Genomic DNA, 23,469 nt, shown 5'->3' on the forward strand with positions numbered 1-23,469 from the left:
GTTGTTGAAAACTCAACAGAAAAAGTATAAGAGGAGGCTTGAGGGTCAGTTGGAGGTGCACCAAGATTGATCAATCAGTTCGATTTTCTGGAGCACGGCTTGCTCAGAAAATTCAAACAAGTGATCTAAGTTGCAGCGAGAAGCAGTGAGTGCATAGCAGAGAGGCAGAGATAGTGTCGGAGGGCCAGCGCAGTGATTAAGGAGGCTATGCAGAACTAGCAGGAGCCATGCAGAGGGCCAGAGAGACGGCGTAGAAGCTAGCTGGGCCTGCGTCGGTGACGCAGCAGGCTAGAGAGCCAACATAGAGGAGCAGAGGGCTGACATAAGGGATTCCAAAGCTACGCAGAGGCCAGGAGAGCTGACACAGAGCCTTAGAGAAGCATTGGAAGGATTTTCATGGAGCAAACTTGCTAAATATCTGCTTTCGAAGAGAGGTATTACTACCATATAGAGATCTTTGTTGGGTGAGCCAGTTTGGCACCCTAGTTGTACTCAAGAAAGTTTCTTAATAATAAAACCCTCAAAACTGTTGCACCGGTTTTCCCAAGTTGGGTTTTTCCGGGGACGATTGTCCAAAAATAACAATGTCCCTTGTGTGTTTCTCTGTTATTTCAGTTAATGACCTGTAGATGAGTTAAGACTGCATTTATGTTTATTTTCAGTATTTATATGGTTAAATAACTTGTTAAGAAATAAATAAGTAGGAGAAATAAACCAGATAATGCAATAGGAATTTATGATGTGTTAGTTCAGAAAAATGAACAGAATTTCCCCAAACGATTTCTGGGTCTTGGAAATCTCATGTGCCTTAGCCTCTCCAGCAAATTTCATGGCTAGAGCACAGTCGATGCTACCACAAATCAACATCAACTAGATGGAAATGCTCACAATGATGTAACTTGAAAAAATTCTCTCAAAGTTGTACAAGACATGTAAACAGATACTTCATAAATAAATGGAATTGTAAATTGCTCCAAGCAAATGTCGCAAACCATAAACTTATAGCAATTGAAAATGAGATACAGCTAAAAAGTGAATGCTTGCTTGTAAAGTATGCTTTGAAAGTAAATGAGCAAAACCACAAATGAGCCTATAGTGAGGTAAATTGTAAAGAGAGCAAATGTTAGACAACTAAATTAAACTTGCTACACAAATTGAGATACTTGCATCTAATAAATGAGTTGCTCTAAAGCAAAATATCAACTTATAATTCAAAGCAAAAGGAATGAAAGGCAAAGCATCAAATGAAACTTGTAGCAAAATTTAACTTAGAAATTGAAATGTGATGGTGAGGTTGTGTTAATTTTAGAGCATGCAAAATGACCTAAAAAGGAAAGTTAAGAAAGATGAGATACCAAAATTAATCCACCCACACAAAATCCTCCTTCTCAATAAGGAGAAAGGATGCCTTGGGTAAATCCCAGCTCCCACAACCAAAAAAAAAAAGTCTTTTATTAAGATATTACAATGGTGTAAAATCTTCTTAAAGGGCTACCCAAAAGATGAAGGAGATTTGTACAAGATGAGAGCTAGAAATAGCTAGAATAATCGTCCAAACTATAGCCACCTCAAAGGGCAATGAAGTCCTCCTAAAATCAGAAAATGACAAGCTCCCAAACGCCCACAGTCTAGCCTTCTTTGCAGCTCCTTCTAGTGTCCACAACCTCCTTAGAATAGATCTTGGATGTTTGAAAAGTCCTAGAAGAAAAATAGAGTTTTCAATGGTCTTTCCTCAAAGCACTTGTTGTCAAAACTCCAATCAAAACTCTAACTATGGGCTACAAAATCAAGACAAAATTAGTGTAGAATGTATATAAAATAAACAAGTATGATACAAAATAATGTACAAAACCAAATCAAGTGATGGGAGTGAAGTTTGAACCCCATCACTTTCCTAGCTTGGAAAATGCTCTTAAATAGCTAAATAAATCAATGAAAGCACAATTTTTTAAAAGAGATTTAAATTTAGAAGTATATGCTTGTACACAAGCTATGTCCAATAAAACTCTTTGCAAGAAACCACTTCATAAGATAAAACTATGGAAATTCAAAGAACCAATGCAAGTTCTTTGAAGAATGTGTCAAGAGTGGGTTGGTCTCTCCAAAGACTTCCCCTCATTCTTGATATTTGAATCCCAACTAAATTTTTCTCTACAAAACTCCAATCAAACATTAGTCCCATACAGATTTAGAAAATAAGCAATGATGAGAAAATTCTAGAAATTTATTGGAAAATAACCATTTCCACACCTAAAACATACTCCTAAATCAATTGCCAATACAAGATAGTTTTACATTAACAAATCTGCAAGAGCATATGGAAATAAAATAAATCAAAGCATGAGCAAAGGAAATTATACCAATAATGAGTCAATCATCATACTCCAAAAGAAGAACAACTCATGAATGAACCCCAAAGCTTTTTATTGCAATTGAGAACAAGTGTACATAAGAGCAAAGTTTTCCCAAGCACAATAGCTCGTATTACATCATAACAATATGAGAGCCCATGGCTCTATTATATAGAGAGTTGGGAGCAAATCCCAATGTAGAATGACAATGACAAATGGCATTGGAGCCAATCCCAAGGTAGAGAGATTAAACAAGTGGCATGAGGTGACAATCCCAAAGAGAAATTTGAATTTGTTGAATGGAGCTCCAATGCGAAACGTAAAAATCGAATGCTAGCAAGTGGACATCATTTTCTTCTTCCCTTATGTGCCAAATTCGAATTTTATGATGGAATGACAAGTGTAGATGGATGGTAACCCATGTGAGGACAATTTCCCACAAAATCTCCACCAAATATTCTCCCAAATCCTCTCAAATGTGCATTAACTTCACAAATTCGAATTTCCAAGTAAGCAGCTTTCTTATTTAATGCCAAAAATTCGATTTTATTTGAACACGTCATTTCCTTGATTTTAGGAGTCCACTTCACCTTGGGACTACAGTTTAACTCCTCCATAATTTTCCACCTCATTTCCACAACATTTAGCATGTGTGGATATTTAATTTTCTCCATTTATTTAATTTATGGCTTAATTAATTGCCAGATTTCCCACTAAACTTAGGAAAAGTGGGTTTTGAGGGTTCAAAACAAATTTTTAACCCCTCAAAATGTGTCATAGTAGAAATATGAGGGCAAGAGGTGCAAATTTTATTACTCATACCCCATACAAATTCTCTAGACATCACTTATTACATTACAAATACAACTTTATTAGCAATTTCCACAGTGCGAAAAATCTAAAAAATTAAAAAATGACTACCTAGACCTAACCAAATTCCACCAAATTTCTTGTGTGATCTAATATGGTAATATACATAGACTCTAGACACTAAAATGTGTTAGAGGCTCAACCTTCAAACAGTCACCCCGGCTTTGGGGTAAAAATTGAGTGAAAAAACCCAGAAAAATATACGCCTCTGAAAAAGAAGGGATAATTAACCAGATAAAAAAAACAATCCAAGGTATACTTGTTTGTTGATCAAGTCCCAACATCCTAGGCCTGTTACGGACTCAAAACTCATCATTACTAGTATCCTTATTACAATTCCCAGCAGGTTGTGGAATCTGGGTACAAGAAAAATGATGAGAAATAGAAGTAGAATTTAAAAACTCTGTTGACTGATGATATCTGATGGTACAAGTGTCCCTTGGATCATCCTTGGGAATGGAGTCTTCATATAATCATCAGGTGACACTCCAGTGGTCAACATGCTCTATATAGAGAAGTTCCCAAAGAATGAAGACTCCTTAGTGAAGAAGAAATTCATGACATCAAAAGAAGGAGCTCTTCAAGCAACCGGTTGTTTTAGTATCTCCACATAAGGAGTTGCGATAGGTCCCTAGTTGAGAGGGACCTTGAGAAGAAGTTTCTTACTTGGAAGAAACTTGGAAATTCCTAAGCTGGAAGCTTAGGCACATTCCTCTGTGATAGGAATGAGTACATTCCTTTAATGGAATAAAACCTCCTAGTGTAAAAAGGAGTGATAGACATGTTCTAATCTTCACTTGGGAAGACAAAATAGAGGATTGTGTAATCATTTGGCATTCGATGCTCTTAGGGGATGAGATAGGGCATCCCATGAAAGAATAGTCATGGAAGACTGATATTCTTTTGGAACTGGGGAATCCAAGAAAAGAATAGTCCTTATGGAGCATATCCTGAGTGAACTCTGGTGGGGTATGTTCCTAGAGAAACAATGATGAGTATGTTTATAAATCATTGGTCTCGCTAGCATTGTGCTCTGATCGTGTGGAGAGACAGAGTTGTTAGTCAAGGTTTTGCTATATATAACAATGTTGGTTGGTATGATGCTATACAAATGAGCTACAAATCTAAATTCTTCTTATGAGAGATTCTTCAGATTGAGAAAGTACGAGTACCATTATGGATACGTCCCTAGTTAAGAGGGAGTGTTGAAAAGTATAACTAGGTTCGGTCTTCATAATGACATGTAAATATGATTTTATGTAATGAGATGTAAATAAGAAAAATGAAATTATTTTATTAACTTGCTTCATGGGTTTCATGAGCAAGGATTTTGTTTTTGAGTCAAGACTTCCATTGAGAGTCTTTAGTATTTATTTGTCATCTATTCATAAAGTGTATGATTCATTGTCATGTAATGAACTTGTGTTACACTTTGTAAAAGGTCATCTTGTCTATGTAAAAGTATCCTCCAAGAACTTGTCACCTAACCTCTTCAAGTCGGCCTACAAACGATGAAGAAGCTGCTAGATAAAGTCGACCTAACTCCAGTTGTCAAGTCGGCCTAAAGGTCAAGTGAAGAAGTGTATAAATAGCCCAACTCGGCCTCATTTGGAGATACACAATTCGGACAAGCAATTCGATCTAATCTCAACTAGAAAAGTGTGAAGAGAAGGCAGAAGAAAGGTACGAAGAGAGGTCTAAAAGGAGTGCGAAGAAGGAGCAGCAAAGAGAAGTGAGAAGATTCTTCTAGGAGACTTTCTTCTGGGTATGGCGAAGTTTCTTCTGGGCAGTGCGAAGTTTGGGCAGCAAAATTTCTTCTAGGCAGTGCAAAGTGAAGGCAGTAAAGTTTCTTCTAAGGCAACAAGAGAAAGATTCTTCCAAGTGATCAAAGTAAAGACCGAGTTTCTCTATAGAAGACCTAGAGACCGAATTTCTATAGGGAAGCTTTGAAGGTGTAGTAGAAAAGATAGAGACCAAGTTTCTCCAGAAGAATTCGAGGTGAAGCAGTTCAAGGTCAAGAAGAGAGGCAATGAAAGGAAGAGGCAAAGCATGAAGGTTAGTGACAAGTTTCTTGGGAGGATACTAGAGTTAAGGGTCTTGGTACTTATCAATAGAAGATCTAGAAGAAGATCTTCTATCAGGTTTTTCTCTCAAGAGGTAAGAGGCTTTGGCCCTGGCTGGAGAAGCCTACATACTGTGTCACTTGTCTTTATTTATTTTGGTAATTGTCTTGATGAGAAGAACACACTAATAAGCTAACAAAGAAAAGATCATAAGCTAAGAAGTAAAAGCATATCACAAGCAATTATCAAGCAGAGAAATTGTTAACTTTGAATGCCCTAGATTTCTCAACAAAAAATTGCTCATAATCTCAAAGTAATCCAATTGACTTTAACATATCCTAGAAACCTCACATCGTTTTTCACTTAGCTTTTCATTTAGGGACCACCCTCCTTAGCTTACCCTGGAGAGAGCTTAAATGGAGAGAGTTGGGAATACGTAACAACCTCATCTCTTGATTTCGCCACCAACCACACCTTGTGGAGTTAAGAGTTTTTCTCACTAACTTAGGTGAGTGTGCAAGGCAGCAACAACAATGCCTAGATGAACAATGTGCAAAATGGTCTATCTATCTACTTTAAAAGACTAGATGATACAAAGCAACTTAATCAAGTAGACTCTACATATGCTATTATCACATGCTTATCTCTATGATGCTATACAAAATCAGGTAAATGACAATGCATATTATCCTAAAGAAAAATTAATCCTCATAAAGAACTTGAGAGACATTGTGCCTTCTTCAATAGTAAAGATATTTCACATCTTCTTTCTTCTGCTTCTTCTTGTTGGAAATACTGAGAGGGGGGTGAATCATTATTTCCTATTATTTTTCACAACTGGTTAATTCTTAAAAACAATTGAGAGCATCATTATAAAACCATAAAACATATCACATGAAGAGCAATACACAAGGGATTTAGCTTTAACAAGCATTGTATTAGGTAGTGTACAATGTAAATACAATACTTTACTAGGAGAACCTGGAAGGAAATGAAATGCTCCCAAGAGTTTTCCAGCAATCTGGAAGAAGCAAGGGTCCCTGCTGGATGGGCTCTCATACTAGGGATAATGGCCCAGTTACAATAAACCAATTAACTGCTGCTACAAACATGTGGGGCTTCTGCTGCCACTGTCACATCTATTTTAATTGTTGCCACTGTTACATCTGCTTTGACTGCTGCCACACTGAAACTGTCCACTGCTTCTATCTGCTTTGCCTCTGCTGTTGTAATTAATCTACCTCTGTTGTTGCTCCAAGCCCATCTTTGCTGTTGTTGTACCTATTGTCCACTTCCACACTCTGCTTCTTTTGTTGCTGCCACACTCTCTACTTCAAGCCTTCAATTGTTGCCTCTCCTTCTGCCGCACCACTATTGTCACCTTCTACTTCTACATCTAACTGTTATCCAACACTGTTGTTGCTTCAGGCACAAATCACTGCTTCTGATGTCTACTAAGCTACTACATCTGCACATGCTGAACATGAATACTGCAACACACAATTGTTGCTACTTCTGCTGCTCCTTTTGTCCACTGGACTTCTACTTGTCATAAGATTACTGCCACTAACAATAATTAGGTCCGCTGTCACTGATATGTAAGTAGGATCACTCCTACAATCAGGGCTATATCATAACACCATTGTCATTACGGTATCAAGGTCATGGGTGCTGTTGTCATCTAGGTCATCATCATTTATTGCTCTGTCACGTATCTCTTCATCACAGTCCAACTCCTCTATCTAGAAACAAGTTGCAAAAATGATGTGCAAAGACTTGACTTCAACTATGCCTTTGCTGTTAAAGAGATAGTGATGAAAGCTTATTGATGTATACTTGAGTCAAAATTGCTTCTGCTTCTGTTGACTTATCTTGAGTGCTGGAAAGAATGTTGTTGTGCTTTTGATGATGCCTTGCTATAAGGAGAAAAGATATTGTTTAAACTTTTGCAACAAGACTCGTACTGTAGATGCCAATCTGACGCTACTCTTAATGCTGACTGATGGTGTAAAGCCCTTGCTACAAAGATAACAAAAATGTTGTGATAGTGAGGCACAGGTCTGATGTTACTGCTACACAATGATTAATAAATTGAGAGAGAAACTTTTTCTCTTCGGTAACTCATGCTGCTTGAAGGTATAAACAAAATTCTTCTATACAATAGTGGTGACCCTAGATCTGAATATACTTGTTGCCAATTTTACTTCAAGAACATAACATACTTTTTCAAAATACTGACTTCTACCTTATTGTCTCAAGATTTTTACTACAGAATATAGGATAACCATTGTAATGTGCAGACCTGGGTTGGTTGTACTTCCAACATGGACAAGTGTATCAAACATCAAGGTCTACAAAATGGTAGTCAAGTTTTGTATTCAGAATAATGTATGACAACCCACTTCAAATCACCTCCATAATTCTGCTGATGTTGTGAGTCTTCGGACTTTTAGACTTGAATAGGGTCATAAATCTATGAGTGGCATCAACTGTTCATAACCGAAGTCTTAGTGAAGGCAACGAACTTTTATACACTGATATCACCAAATCTTAGTGATCACCAGACTTAGTTGTAACCTTTAAATCTTCAGGAAAACTGTTGGACAGATATTCACCAGATGGGTATATATATGAGCGAATCTTTATGAGGAATGAGACTGGACACAGTGATTAATTCTGTTGAATGAATGGCATACCATAGATGACAGAGAATAGCCCAAAAAAGACAGATTGGAAGGTTCAAAAATGAATGTGCCACTGTCATAGTAACAATCTTCAAAAATGTGTGATCTTCAGGAAAGCGTGCCTCAGAGACTGCAAACAGAATTCGACATCCAGAGCAAAACCCTATACGGAAAGAGAGCAACAAAACCCATGACCACAGCAAAGCCCAAAAAAAAGAAAACAATCTCCCAAGAAGATAACTCTATACGTCACAAGACCGAGATGAATTTCAGAGCATAATTATGTGCCTTCCACAGAGCCGTAAGAAGTTAAGAATGCGTTGCTTCAAACAAGGATCTTCGCTCATAGCCGCAGAGGGTACTCAATTTTCATCCCTGCGATAAAATATGCACATACAAATCTTCGAAACTTAAAACGAGAACCCCAAACGAAGCCTTCCGCTCAAACTATCTTGGCCGTAGAGAAAAATCAACTTCAGTCTTCACTTCTCGGTGTGCCTTGGCAGCCGAGAAAAATAACACATTTGACTCTGACTTCCTTCCACAGAGCCAAAAGAATCGAACACATTTTTCCTTTTTGGACACAATGCAAAGGCTCCAAAATGCGTTTATTTATAATGATTCGTGAATGTAATTTTGGCAGACAATTTGGATGGAGCCAAATTCATCATTTGAATTTTTGAAATAGAGAATTGTCTAGAAAGTGGCCCTATTTTAATATATCGTTGGACCACAGCCTTTTTTTTAACCTTTTTATTTTATTTTATTTTTATTACTTTTCTTCAATTTTTTATTTAAATCATTAGCTTGACCTCCTTAGAATCTTAAATATATCTTTTTAATAAAAACTCCTTATGATAGGTGCCATAAGTTATGCTGCCACATCTTCTACTGTTGGGGTTTTGACCAAGTTGCCACATCTTTCTATTGTTGGGGTTTTGACAAAGTTGCCAAATCATCATCCGTGGAGCCACATCTTTAAGGGGTTTTGGTCTCGAAGCTGGGTCACAAACTTTGACAAGACATATCTCACGAACCAGGAAGGTCCATGAGACACTCCACATACTGTCGGAATCAACATAACGAGGAGAATCTGATGGCAAGGGTCTCTAAGGCAAGCACATTGATTTTCTGCTCCAAAAATGCCAGCGAAAGACGGGGGTCTCTTCATCATCTAAGGAACTCAAACCCTAGGGCTAGGGTTTCATTCCTACAACCTCTCATTTACCTGATACATGCACCTACTCTTGCTTTGGCATCAATGACCTGCTGCACACCTACTCAATCATCCTACAACTGCGCTCACTTTGACATCAATGACAACCTGTTCAACACTTCTCAAGTTCTCCTGTTTCCTCAGCTATGTGAGTCTCGCTTCTTTCCTTTCTCTTGTTGTCTTGTTGGCTTGGACAATCCCGCTTAAAGTGTCCATATTCATTTCACTTAAAGCATTGAACCTTGGACATATCTTTCTTCTTCGACTTCCCGAACTTTCCCTTCTTCAGCTTCTTGACTCGAGCTGCAAAGGCTTGAGACTGTTCGTCTAATCAAATGCCATCTTTTACCTTGACCCTAGATTCTTCCAGAATGCATTGAGCCCACAACTCATCAAAAGGAGTTGAATCTTTCCTAGAGTAGATGCTTGTTGCAAATCTACTCCATTCTAGTGGCAATGCATTTAATACACAGATGGTCATTTCTGAATCATAAATCGTCACTCCAAGTCCTTGCAAGTGATCTCTTAATTAAGAGATCTTCATTAGAAAGGATGCCATGTCCTCATCCTTTGATTTCTTCATCTTGTATAGTGTATTTCGCAAAGATATCTTTTGTCCTGATGTACTTACAAAGTATAGGTTCACTAGCTTGTCATACATAGCCTTGGAAGTTTTTAAATTTGCAACAAACGGAACAAGAGGATCTTGAATGGATTCAACCATGATCCTTTGTGTCCTTAATTCCCCTTTCATGTATTTTGCTAGTTCTTGAGTCTTGTCTTTGCTAGGTTTATAATTTCCCCAGTTACATATTCCATTACCTCATGTTCTATAAGTACCAGGGCAATCCTTTTCTTCCATGCATAGGAAATTGGATGCTCCAATGTGTTTATTGCTCTCCTTGCAAAAAGAACCCATATGAGTTGTAGATTCAGACATTGAGTAATAATATAATAATTACTTGATATCCAATATTTTCCTCTTCCTTGATGATGTCTTCAACTTTTCTTGATGCCCTCAAGGCCATTGAAGAAACTTCAAAAATGTACTTGAAAACAGATTTCAAGAGCGATGAATGGCACCAAGATCCTTTTGATGCTTCCTTCAAAGATGCCTTTAAATAGATCTCCTTCTCTCAAGAGACAACCTTTCTTGTAGTCTTCCTTTGACGAGAGCTTGATGAAGTCTTGACGTAGAAACCCTCATTCTAGATTAATAGGTCTTCTACTTCTTTTTCTCCCACAAGTGATTCCCCTTGACAAGCAAACCCTTCTTTGTGTCCACAAGATAATCCTTTCAGCTGCCTTCTTGTTTACCGTAGCTTTCAAACCATGTTGGAAAATTCAAAGTGCCAGCTATTAATTTCAATTTTCCTTTGACCTTAATATTTGCTTGTGAACTTAATTAGTCTTCTTGTTTTCTTTATTTAGATCTTTTCATCAAATAAATATCAAGTACAGAAACAGTAACAACAGAGGACACAAAAATTAGGCTCTCGGCCAGGGCAAAACCCCTCCAAGGGGAAAACCCGGAAAAACTCTTATCTTCTTATAGAATCTAGTTCAAATGAGACAACAAATACCCAAACCATAGACTAAGTCCTCCTCCAAGTACCAAGTCAGCCCTTCCAACAAGTCCTTCCTTGATCTGGCACTAACTAGCTTAAAAATGCAACTTCAACCTCCTAGCTTCAATACTACTCCTTCGACCTACAACTTCAACCTTGTAGCAGCTGCAGAAACCCTAATCCAACTTCCTTTTGAGACCTTCCTTAAGCAAGACAGCTCCACCGAAGGTCAACGAGGTCAAGATAGAGTATTCTTCCTTCCAGCAACAAGAGATTGCACTTCATTCTACTACAACTCGGATCTGCTATTTTCACTAGCTTGCCATACATAGGGCATCTGCTATAAGCCAATAGAGGAGATCCCACAGGACTAGGGTTGAGGATTAACCCCCCATTTAAGGTGAAGGAACAAGACTACAACCAAAACCTTCCTTCTTCCAAGTCACCCAATAATCCATACCCAAGTGTGCCCAAAAAAAATAAGCATAAGCACTCAATTGCACAATGAAAGACATACATTTAGGATTGGATGCCCACCTTCAAACATACGCTCTCGACATATGGGCGAGGGGACATATGACTGGCTCAGGGAGGCGCAAATCAATTGGCACAATATCAGCTACACGGGTGGCTGTTGGAGCTACTAGTTGTTGGCTGAAGACAAATCTAGACAAAAAAATTCTCCTATGGGGTCACCTACAGGTGGTGGGTAACAAGTCTTAACCCTAACATTTAAGTGTTAAATATAGTCACATATCTAACATAGAGTGACACACTTATCAATGAACCATAAATATTATGATGTTATCACTCTTTAACAGTTTATAAGTTTAAAGTGGGGTTTGTGTTTTACTTTGTTTTCTTTTATTTTTATTTTTTAATTGCATTTTTAAATACAGTGGTGGGGAAAACACACACAAACTTAACAGGACGAATTATAATTTTAATTCATTTGCATCAACTTAGTTCATCAAACAAAGTAAGATTTAATTTGTTTGGTTCACTCAAATAATTCACAGTGCATAGACAAATTTATTTGCCAATCAACAATATTTATCGAATTTCAATTTTTTCATTGTAATTGAACGAACATAGTAACTAATGCACTCCCTATGAAATAGAGCAGATGTTATAATAATAATATATTTTTAAGGTCACAGCCAAGCCAGACAACGAATTGGTGTATGAGACCCCCTTGTTTGTGGGACAAGGGACCTGCCTCCGTGCAGCAATTTGACTGCTAAAGTCTACGTAGGTGTACAACTACATACTCTACCCCCCTCTGGATTTGAAATTGAGACCTCTTACGAGGAAACAGACGCTCTTAACCATTAGGCCCACTCTTAATAACTAGCTAAAATAAACAAGTCAATGCAGCATATATGATGCATTCTACCATTGTTATCACACCATAGACCATTCTACTGATGATCCTAAAGCTTTTTCCAGTTGGTAATTGGTTATAACATTTGACTTCAGGTTTGTTCACTCTCAAGCCAAGAAAGATTAGTTTGTTAAAAGGTACATCCAGGAATCAGTGTAATGCAACATTCTGTTAGAACCACTAGGTAGAGTTAACATGGTCTAGCATATCTGACTGTAATGTTTTCTTTATGTTAAAACAAGATATAGATTGAAGAAAATTATCATGCATAGTGCCATGTCTGTTGACCAGTATATCTACATTGACAAAAAAAGGCTATCCTCTTATGCTTTTGACTCAAGTGCAACAATTACAATCAAAGCATCCCCTAATAGATAGGCAAACAAGTTGAATATCCATAAATCCCAATTTACTGAGAGATGAATAGAGATGTGCCATCCCTAACATGTGATATTGAAATTTAACACTTACTAGTGAAATCTCTGTGCCCTTGCATAGAATCTTTTCTTGATTGAAACAACGAGTAAAGTCCCGTAACTGCAGTGGAAAAATATTCAAATAAGTCCTCTGAAACATAAAAATAAAAAAGAAAATAAATTCCGAGAAATTATTTACCAAGTCAAATGATAAGTTTTTGAAGTTTGCAATAACAATTCAAAATCAGAAATCTGACAAGATCTGCAATGACCATTTTTCAGTGGTAATTGTTTTCTTAAGTGTGTTTACAGGGCCTTTATAATGGTCCTTACAGCATCTTTTCCCGGACCACTCTTCTGTCCTCCCTGACTCTTGCGCACACGTGACAGTAATGACCGATCAAAACCCTGATGTCAAGAAAGTGCAAATGCTGATTATATGGTTCCTATGCAATAAAGTTTGTGACATCAAAGCACAAAAATGGTTTAACCAGAAGCATTTTGTCGAAATAAGTCATAAGATTTAGTCAAATGTTACTCTAAAGAAAATAGTGCCACTCAGACATCCCCAGACAATTATTGATTTGGATAGGGGCCAAACAACATGTCTCAAACATTTAGCATAACAATTTAATGGATATATACAACTGGGCAACCTCAATGACAACAAAAGAGAAAAAATACTATGATATTAATCATTTCAAGGCACTGGAAATTGATGTTTCTCCAAACGTTTTGAAAATGTTTTACAGCACTCAAATGCTAAGTAACAGGACACATCCAAACAAGGCCTGTGTCCCATCTGACGTGTTGGACATGACTACACGAGGGCACATATCCAACACATGTTTGGCATGTGTCATATTCACAGAACACATGCCCCCAACGTGTCCCAAAAATTGTACATGTGCTTCCTGTGACAATGACCTGCAGCCCATAAAAACAAAATTTTTCTTTCACTTGTGTCATTTCACTCACCAGGTTAGAGGGTTGAGGCGATTTGGAGTGCAGCTAAGGGCTATTAGGTAGTGTTAAAAGGGATTCCAAGTGTTGGGCAAATGGATTTGTCCACCATCTTCAAGTTCTCTCCTACAACAGTCCACTGTTTTTCTCATTTCGGAGAAATCATAGCCCAATCATCAAGGGCAGATAGAAAAGGTCAAAGGAAAGGGAGGAATGCCTTCACTAATGTTGCCCCCCTCCTTTGTTTTCTTCAGGGTCTGTTATTGCTCCATCTATTGGAAGCGGGTCTCCAATGATAACTTCAAATGCTAAAAAAGACACTGCATTAGCAAGATAACAGGCTCAAGAGTAAAAGTATCCATTGTGAAAGCACGTTACAAGACAATAAGGACCTGGGGCCAAATAAAGGGGGGAGGGAATGTTCTTTGAACATGTAATCTTTTCCATCATCAGTTTAGGAGCACTTACTTCCGAGTTAAGGGACATTTTCTGGGCACACTTGGTGGACTTGGAGCAAGTCCACGATTGAGTGCATCCAAATGAAAAGAATTCGATGAGCAATAAATGAATCTTTATAACAGCAGTGAACAAACTATGAGAACAGTATGCTAAGCAATGCCAAAAAACCATCCCAAAAATTATCTCTTTTACTTGACCAAATGAAATCACTTTAGATGAGGATGCAAACCATGAAGAGATGTTTATGTCACAGTTAGGATCATACTTTATTAAGCTTATGACAGTCAGCAATAAATTATGATATGAACCAAACAGTGATTGCCCAAATGCAACCAATGACTTAGCAATATGTTAGGAAATTTAACCACTTAATTTTATGTCATTTGTATGAATATTTTACCACTGTTTTCAGATGTTTAGATGACTGTGATAAAACAGAGATGAATAGAGGGTTATGCACTTATGTTTTATATTTCAGTTTGTTAGAGTAGATTTTTCTATTCCAGCAGATATTTTATATATGCATGATGATTTTGATTATGAGCGAATATCTATTCGATGGACTTTTTTTCTCTTGGATACAGGATTCTGGATTCTCACATCACTTCAATGAAGCAACATGTCCCCATATGGAACCAGATGTTGCACCTATTTTGTCACAAATCCAAGAAAGCAGTTATACAGAATTTTTCAAAGTTCAAAATCATCAATCAGCCAGTTCTTATGTCATTGTAAACCTAATTTCTGTAAATTATAATGTAAATTATGCTAGTACGACCGTTTAATTAGGTAACAACCTAAGTCACCTAACATGGGGATTCGGGATTCGACTGATATGGGGATTCGAGTGTCGGATACTGACACGTTGACCCCCCGGAACACGACACGTTCAGCTACGTTATATATTATTGAATTGAGACTTCTGTGATCCATATCAATTTGTTGAGGAATCTTCAGCGAAAATCACATAGAAAACTTTTGTCGACGCGTTTCGAACCAGCCAGTGTGGTTCATCGTCAGGACAAGTTGAATGAGCAGATCTTACTAAGCACATTAAATAGATAGGGCAGAGAATCCCATGACTTAACGGTTAACAACCAACAACTAGAATTGACTGGATAACAGCTAGATTGACTCAGATAAAGGGTCAATTAATATTAATATAAAAAAAAATAATAATAATAATAATAATTCATTTTATATATCATTTTTGGGATTCAACTGCGTTAAGTAAGTCATTCAAACGTATGACCATTTCCATGAGAGATAGTCGTAACTGACTAATTTCTCATGATTTTTGAATAGTTCACTTAGCACTCATTGCATCGGGTGATGCTCACAGGGGTGAAGAAGTGGGATTGAAACTAGTGAAATGTGGAGAACGAATCACATAGCATCAATCATCACTTCCGGGGCTTGCACCCGGTAACCAGGACTTCCCAGGAGGTCACCCATCCCAGAACTCCTCTGGCTCAAGCGCGCTTAACTGTGGAGTTTTCCCCACAATCAAGCCCACTTAGCTTGCTACCCCATTTGCAAAACCTTAGCAAGTATTGTGCCTCATGAACCATTCAAGTAGAGATCCCCATACTTAAATTCAAAAAGAGTCAAGGGATCTCTACTTGAATGGTTCATGAGGCACAATACTTGCTAAGGTTTTGCAAATGGGGTAGCAAGCTAAGTGGGCTTGATTGTGGGGAAAACTCCACAGTTAAGCGCGCTTGAGCCAGAGGAGTTCTGGGATGGGTGACCTCCTGGGAAGTCCTGGTTACCGGGTGCAAGCCCCGGAAGTGATGATTGATGCTATGTGATTCGTTCTCCACATTTCACTAGTTTCAATCCCACTTCTTCACCCCTGTGAGCATCACCCGATGCAATGAGTGCTAAGTGAACTATTCAAAAATCATGAGAAATTAGTCAGTTACGACTATCTCTCATGGAAATGGTCATACGTTTGAATGACTTACTTAACGCAGTTGAATCCCAAAAATGATATCTAATATAATGCACTGCGTAAATCCCCCATACTTAATAATTCATTTTATTATTTTAATTAATTTTAAATTATTATTATTATTTTTTTTATTATTATTATTTTTTTGGTTCTTAATATCAAAATTAAAATGTAAGGGACAATGTTAGAATTAATATATAAATGTTGTAAATATATTAATGAATATAAATTAAAATGAATCAATCATTAATATATTTACAGCATTTATATATTAATTCTAACATTGTCCCTTACATTTTAATTTTGATATTAAGAACCAAAAAAATAATAATAATAAAAAATAATAATAATAATAATAATAATTTAAAATTAATTAAAATAAAAAAATGAATAAAGAAAAAGAAAAGAAAAAAAAAGTATATATTAATATTAATTGACCATTTATCTTAGTCAATTTAGCCGTTATCCAGTCAATTCTAGCTGTTGGTTGTTAACCGTTAAGTCATGGGATTCTCTGCCCTATCTATTTAATGTGCTTAGTAAGATCTGCTCATTCAACTTGTACTGACGATGAACCACACTGGCTGGTTCGAAACGCGTCGACAAAAGTTTTTCTATGTGATTTTCGCCGAAGATTCCTCAACAAATACGTTATATATTATTTTATATATATATATATATATATATATATATATATATATATTTCTTACACATTCTCATTCATGATACAAATTCATTGATTCAAACATAGATCTTCATCTAGATGTAAGTTTTACAAAGTAACATTATGCATACAAAATTACAAATACAATTGTGACATAAATGATAAATGATAAATTATAAATTTATAATACATATTCAATTCATCAATGATCCAATAGGAGAAAGACAAGATAGTAAGATGTTTTCTCATTAAGTTATCAAAAACAAAATGTGTTATTGTTTACATAGGTAGTGCAATGCCAATGGCAAATAGAAATAGCAAATACAAAACAACTACAACTACAAGTCTACAAGCCTCAAGGTAGTAGGTAGCTCATGACTCATGAGTCATCAATCCTCATAGTCATCATCAAAATCAGCATCACTGTCCTCATCATCATGGTCACCACTGCTCTCCTCTGCTGCATCCTCCTCCTTTGTATCCAAAGTCATCTCTGCATCTGCTGGTGTGGAGGATGACCCCTCTATAGTATCACCATCATCAAATCTGACAAGCTCTAGCACTTACTTGTTGCTTGAATCTCCTTGAAAATGGTCCCACACCCTTTGCTCCTTGCTCCCTGTTGTCGCACAGATTGTCTAGGCACCGCGACAATGGCTCAGATTGGGGGTTGTCACCCTGATCCCCAATCTCTCTGTTTAAGTTGTCTCCCTACAACAGGCTAAGAGGGGTAGACCCTATGGAAAAGTGGAATGAAGAAGAACTAGTTGGGAACCAATCAGTCCGGGAGACACAGTGAAGCGATCAAATACTTGATTAAGATTTAGCAAGACTTGTAGGGTTTGATTAGATTTTAAACGATTGATACCAGTGCCTTATGGAGTCAACGATCTTGCTAGGGAAATTAAGACCAAATAATCGATTAGCAACTGTTGCTTAGATGAATGACTATTTTATATGAAATGCAAATCCTAAAACTAATGTGAGATGCAAGAATCTTGGTTAATTTTAGTTAAATGCCTATTTAAATGTGAACCCTTCAATCCTTTCTGTGTTGAGCCTAATTTCGCAATTATTGGCAAAGAGAAGATCAGGAGAAGCACACTAAGGTGTGATTAACGATACCTCTCCTGAAATTCTAACATACCCGGTGCCTCCGGCACTGCAGAGAACTGTGCCTCTGATGACTGCAAGGTCACCGTTTTAAGTACTATTAAAACAAGTTTCTCAAGAAAAGACGGATGGAAATCTATCTATCTATCGACCAAGCTTATGTTGGAAGTAAATTTTATCTATGCAAAGTTAACTTATATGCAAATGCACTGGAAGATGAGATGAAGTTAGACTCGAGAATGGGAAAACACTTATGCCGCAAAAGCCCTCAATTACCCAAATGAAATGCTTGCCTTTTTTTAGATGAAAACTTAGAAAATAAACTCTTGAAGATATTATAATTAAAACACCAGCTTATTTCAAATCTTCTTGATACAATTTAGCTCAAAGAGAACAAAAACAACTTTGCAATTCGATATCAATGTCAACAGATGCTCAAAAAGAATACTCAGTTTATGAAACAAAGGATATGCATTTTATCACAATTCCATGACAGAGTATTTAATTTTCATAAATTAATTTTTAGGTCAACAGTAAGAAAATCTTTATGACAACAGCAATATGACAATGAAAACAGTAAGCTATCAATGATATCTTTATGCCAAAAATTTACTGAAATTTTTCCAAACTTGCCCACATGAGTTATCAAAAATTTTCAGCCTGTCATGATGTGATTTCCAAATTATATCAGATCTGATATACTTATTACAGCCAGCAATTAAAACATAAAATAAGCCTAATGATGAATGTCCAACTCAAGAAATTAATTCCTTAATGTATTAAACAATTTAGGAACTGATTTTAGGCTAACCCACATGAAGTTTTTACACTGTTATATTTCAAACTTCAGAAACAGAATTATTCAGAGATAACAGTGACCCAAAAAGTAGGTCTAGGCCAAATTCTTGATACACATCAAACATAAATGACTTATTAATGTATTTAGCAATTTTTTAGTTAATTTCAAACCACTTAGATGTGTTTTTCACCACTACTAGAAAAGTATATGACTGTTGTAGCAAACAATGAGGAAAAAGATGGTTTAGAGATCAAACCCTTAGGCCCTAGGCCTTGAAGATCACTTGCCCAAGTTGCCAAAAAAAAATTTCAATACCTGAAACACAAATTTTTACCAAATTTTCTGCAAAAACCCACCAATGATTAGCTTTAGAAAATTAAATATTCAAATTAGAAATGGAGGAAAGGAATCTAGGGCCAATGAGAGCTAGCACAAGGCCAATAGAACTAATGTTGGGCTAGGAGAAGGTAGATCTAGGCTTAGGAGCCCCAAAACTTGAAACCCTTGTTCTGAAAAAATATTTTGCTTCAGATCTTCAGATTTATTGCAAAATCTTTAATGGTTGGCCTTGTAAAAAAGATTTGGGATAAGATATTGCCCTCCAGGGCCTAGATCTATCTCAAAACCCCCGAATATGCTTGAAAAAATCTTCGATCTGAAGATTTACTTGGCTGATTTCCCAGATCTATTCCTACAAACAATCTTTGAGCCCAGATCTTGCCCTCCAAGGTCTAGATCTAGCTCAGATCTAAAGATTTACTTGGCTGATTTCTCAGATCTATTCCTGCAAACAATCTTTGAGCCCAGATTTTGCCCTCCATGGTCTAGATCTAGCTCAAAGCTGAAGATTTACTTGGCTGATTTCTCAGATCTATTCCTGCAAACAACCTTTCAACCCAAATCTTGCCCTCCAAGGTCTAGATCTAGCTCAGGTCTAAAGATTTTCTTGGAGGATTTCTCAAATCTATTTCTGCACAAGTGAAAAAAGAAAAACCCAATACCCAATATATACAAAAATAAAGCAAATCTCAAAAACCCAAGTGTTAAAATTCAAAATTATGTTACAAAATTTCAGACTTACACAAGTAAATAATAGATCTATACAAATAATTTATAGATCTATACAAATAATTTACAGATCTATCAGATCTGAGAAGTATGAGTCCAACTTCGCTCCCAGATTTGATAATCTAAGGCTCTTAATAGCCAGATCTATCAAAATTTCCACAAAATATTTAAAAGATTTTGAAATTTTAGAGAGGTACTAGCCCAAAAACACCCCGCAGAAAAAAGATTATCGTTAGATAAATCTTGAGGCTTATATGAAGTAGGCTCTTCAAAAAATATGTATTGAGAGTTGGTTGGTCCAACCAAGAACTATCCCCAAACGCTCAATGAGAACCTGAGAGATCTTCTGCAAACACTAGATCAACCATCAAATCAAGTAGAGAAATAGAACAATAATAAAATTCTGAAGAAATAGAGATATTTGCTACTTCAATCAAAATTTAAAATGTTACCTTAGATCTAACAAATTGAATAAGATATATGTATTCAGATTATTCTAAGAGAGCTATTGATTAATAGTTTTCACATAATATTAAGCAGAAATTAAAACAATGTTACCATAAATTCATGAAGAGGAACACTACAACATATTGAAACCCCAAAGACTTTTGCATTAATTCAAAAAAGTATACGAGAGTTTGGGAGCTTAGTACACGATCCAGAGATCGGATGATCTCAACTGACAACTGACCTCCTATTTAAAGATAAATCTTCCAATAGTTGGTTCGAGTGATCCTTGTCAAAGTAATCTCGACAGTTGATGAGGATCAAAGTTTCTTTTAATCTCATCCGTCGAAATTTTAATTATTAAGGAAATTTCAAATTTTTCAATTAAATGCAATTTAATTCATTCAAAAATTAAATTTTTGAATTAATTTCCTCAAAATTTTGACTTTAACTTAACTCCAAGTACTAAAGGTTTAAAATTTAGCAAAATAATCAATTAACCTTAGTCTTTGGACCTTTTAAAATTTAATTTTTAAAGGACCCATGCATTTTGCCTTTGGAAAATTTAAATTTACCTCAGACCTATAATTAATTAAATTTCCGGCTTAGGATTTTTATTAATTTTGGCCAGAAAATTCAATTAATTAACCTATGAGGGGATAAATTATTTTTCCAACCCTCAAGACACTTTACACCATGATTTTCACATTTTTTACATCTCAAGGGGGGAAACCCATTTGCCAAAGACTCTCACAGACTACCCAGTTCTGCGACACAAATATAATCCAGCAGACTAAGCAATTTGTAATAAAATAACCTAACCAAATAGTTAGGATTATTCACAAATCACTTTTACAGAGACTCGATCTATAACACTAAGACTCCCCTAAGATCCCAGTGACAAAATCCACTCTGGCTTTGGGGTAAGGCTGAAGGAAAACTTTGTCGACCATCCGAGAATGGATCGGTGAGACAAAAAACCTCCCAAAATGTAGATCGTCACCAGAAAAGTAGATTTACCTAGGTGATTACATACACGACACGGATTTGTTGAGATTATTTACATTATACACATGCAGAATGAGTTTACATTATAACATGATCCCCAGGTTGATGATGATAGCTAAATGGCAGAAACACATCGAACAGGCACTATCCCTTTTGCGAAAAAAGGGGCGTACTACTATGGGTCGTTGACACGTAGTGGTCAACAGTCCCAAACACCCACAACAAACTAAACAAGTGAATGTGCAAATAGAATGGGGAAATACACCTTTATAACGTCGAGCGGGTTCTTGACTTCTGGATTCAAAGTGTCCTGATCATGACACGTTTCGGATTCGAAGTGTCCTGAACGGGACACGTTCCGAATTCGAAGTGTCCCAATCGGACACGACGTGTCTTGATTTTCGAACACGAATCTGCCTGAATCGTGTCTGATTCGCTGGATTCGGGATACGTAGGGCCTGGGGGACGAATCCGTTTTCATAGGTAACAACCTAGGTAAGCCTATGATTTTGGCGATGAATGTTGATTTGGGGTAGCATCAGATGTGTTCTAGCCTTGAAAATTGGTGGAGAGGCTAAAGCACATGAGATCTCCAAGACCCAGAAATGGTTTGGGCAGAATCTAACTAGTTTGGGAGATATTAAAATAGTTAATATTTTTAATGGAATTCCTAAGTCTAAACTTAGGAAAAATAAAATATTAATGTGAATTAATATAAAACTAAGTTAGAATGGTCCAAAAGTCATGGATCAAGCCAAATCTAATCTTAGTCGTTGATTAGAGATTAATCTCAGTCGTTGATGGACCAACGAGAAAAGTATAAGAAAAGGCCTGAGGGTCAGTTGGAGAACACGCTGAAGAGAGATCAAGAATTCAATTTTCTGGGGCAGGGTTTGCTGAGGAAATTGAGTGAAGTGATCTGAATCGCAGCTGAGGGGCAATGAATACATAGCAAAGAGGCAGAGTTAGTACCCGCAGGATCAGTGCAAAAGACGGGAAAGGTTAACGCAAAGCCAGCTAGAGGCCATGGAAAGGAAGCGAGAGACCACGTAGAGGCAGCCAGGAGCTGCGCAGAGCTAGAGAGGGCCAACGTGTGAGACGCAGAGGCTCCAGAGGCTGACGCAAAGCCCCTAGAGGCTGACGCTGGGCCAGATAGGCTGACGCTGGGCCAAAGAGGCTGATGAAGGCCTAGAGGCAGCGCTGGGAGATTTTTGCGGGACAGATTGGAGCTGGAGAGCTGGATAGGGTGACGCAGTCCCTATCAGGGTGATGTAGAGCAGCAGAAGCTATATTGTTGTTGTGGGATCGTTCATCCGGTATTTAACTGGAATATCTGTCTCTGACTGAGAGGTACTACTACCGAGGGAATTCTCTGTTGGGTGAGCCATTTCTGGTACCTTGATTGTTTTCTGAAACCGCATAATAATAAAACCCTCCGAATAGTTGCACCAATTTTCCCGCATTGGATTTTTCTGGGGAAATTAGACCAAAAACAACGGTGTCACTTGTGTGCTTGACTCTTTCAGTTGATGATCTGTGTGTGTTCATAATGTACTTGTATTTATTTTCAGTATTTACATGGTAAATAACTTGTTATGTCACTTAACAAGTAGGAAGAAATAAATCAAATAGTACATCAAGAATTTCTAATGGTTAGACTTAGAAATTCCAACATGGTATCAAAGCATGGTTGCAGATCACAGGAGAACTGAGGGCATCGGCCGAGCAGAGCAGCAGTAGCAAAAACAGTTGTCCCGAGTGATAGAAGTTGTTCCTAGCGGAAAAGCAGCAAGCAAGGCGTGACGCAGTGCCTGCATCATCAAATTTGAACCGGGAGAAGGATTAGCGCAGTGGCAGAAAGGAGCAGACCTGAACTACGCAGTGCCCAGTCATCTTTCTCTGTCAGGAAGGATTGGCGCCCGTGGCTAGGAGGTGCGGATTATGCTGGTAACGGGATTGTGCAGAGTCTAAAGGCTCTAACCTTCAGTTTGTTGGGGCATAGGAGGCTGTGGAGAAGTTGCGGAGTGAAGCTGGTGGGGTACTGTGGTCAGAACAATACCTAACAAGGCAAGACCAAGGAGGAGGGAGTTGCTACCAAGGATTTCTAGCCAAGAAATCCGGATCAGTGGTACAACTGCACTAACGATCAAAGTGGGGGCATCTCGACATTGGCAAAGGGGTTTCCAGGAGGGAAATAGAGGCTCGGAGGGAGTCACACTAAGAACTTCCAAGAAAGAAGTAGAGAGACTCGAAAGAGTCGAAAGAGGAGCAGCAAGATGGCAATGAACGGGGTAAGAGATCAGGACAGACTGGATGGAGCCTCAAACTTCGTAGTTTGGAAGCCCAAGATCTTGTCCGTTCTAGACAGGAATCGTCTCAAGGACTTTGCCTTGAAAACGATAGCGATCCCAGTTGACCCGGCTGAAAGTGAGAAGTACGAGG

The 23,469-nt window shown here is 37.4% G+C and overlaps 1 protein-coding gene and 1 long non-coding RNA gene across 5 annotated transcripts in view; both read right to left on the minus strand.

The window, feature by feature from the left end:
- LOC149174593 (uncharacterized) overlaps positions 1 to 23,469 on the minus strand; it is a 341,946-nt gene that overhangs the window by 138,323 nt on the left and 180,154 nt on the right. For 2 of the 4 annotated variants that reach the window (XM_089419353.1, XM_089419354.1), the window contains exons 4-5: positions 12,886 to 12,960; positions 12,608 to 12,673 (exon numbers count right to left, since the gene is read on the minus strand). In XM_089419353.1, the coding sequence (XP_089275479.1) occupies positions 12,608 to 12,673; positions 12,886 to 12,960 (141 nt within the window). The remainder of the gene's footprint in view (positions 1 to 12,607; positions 12,674 to 12,885; positions 12,961 to 23,469) is intronic. The other 2 variants (XM_089419355.1, XM_089419356.1) reach the window with 1 other exon arrangement.
- Positions 6,521 to 8,602, minus strand: LOC149174594 (uncharacterized). Its single transcript, XR_016257934.1, has 2 exons — positions 7,587 to 8,602; positions 6,521 to 7,303 (listed from the first exon to the last, which is right to left on the minus strand). It is a non-coding gene; the product is annotated as an uncharacterized LOC149174594 (long non-coding RNA).

The sequence above is a fragment of the Pinus tabuliformis genome, chromosome 4_1 (genome assembly GCF_031772625.1).
Source record: "Pinus tabuliformis cultivar Carrire ecotype Pingquan chromosome 4_1, CPIR1, whole genome shotgun sequence".
Lineage (NCBI taxonomy): Eukaryota > Viridiplantae > Streptophyta > Pinopsida > Pinales > Pinaceae > Pinus > Pinus tabuliformis.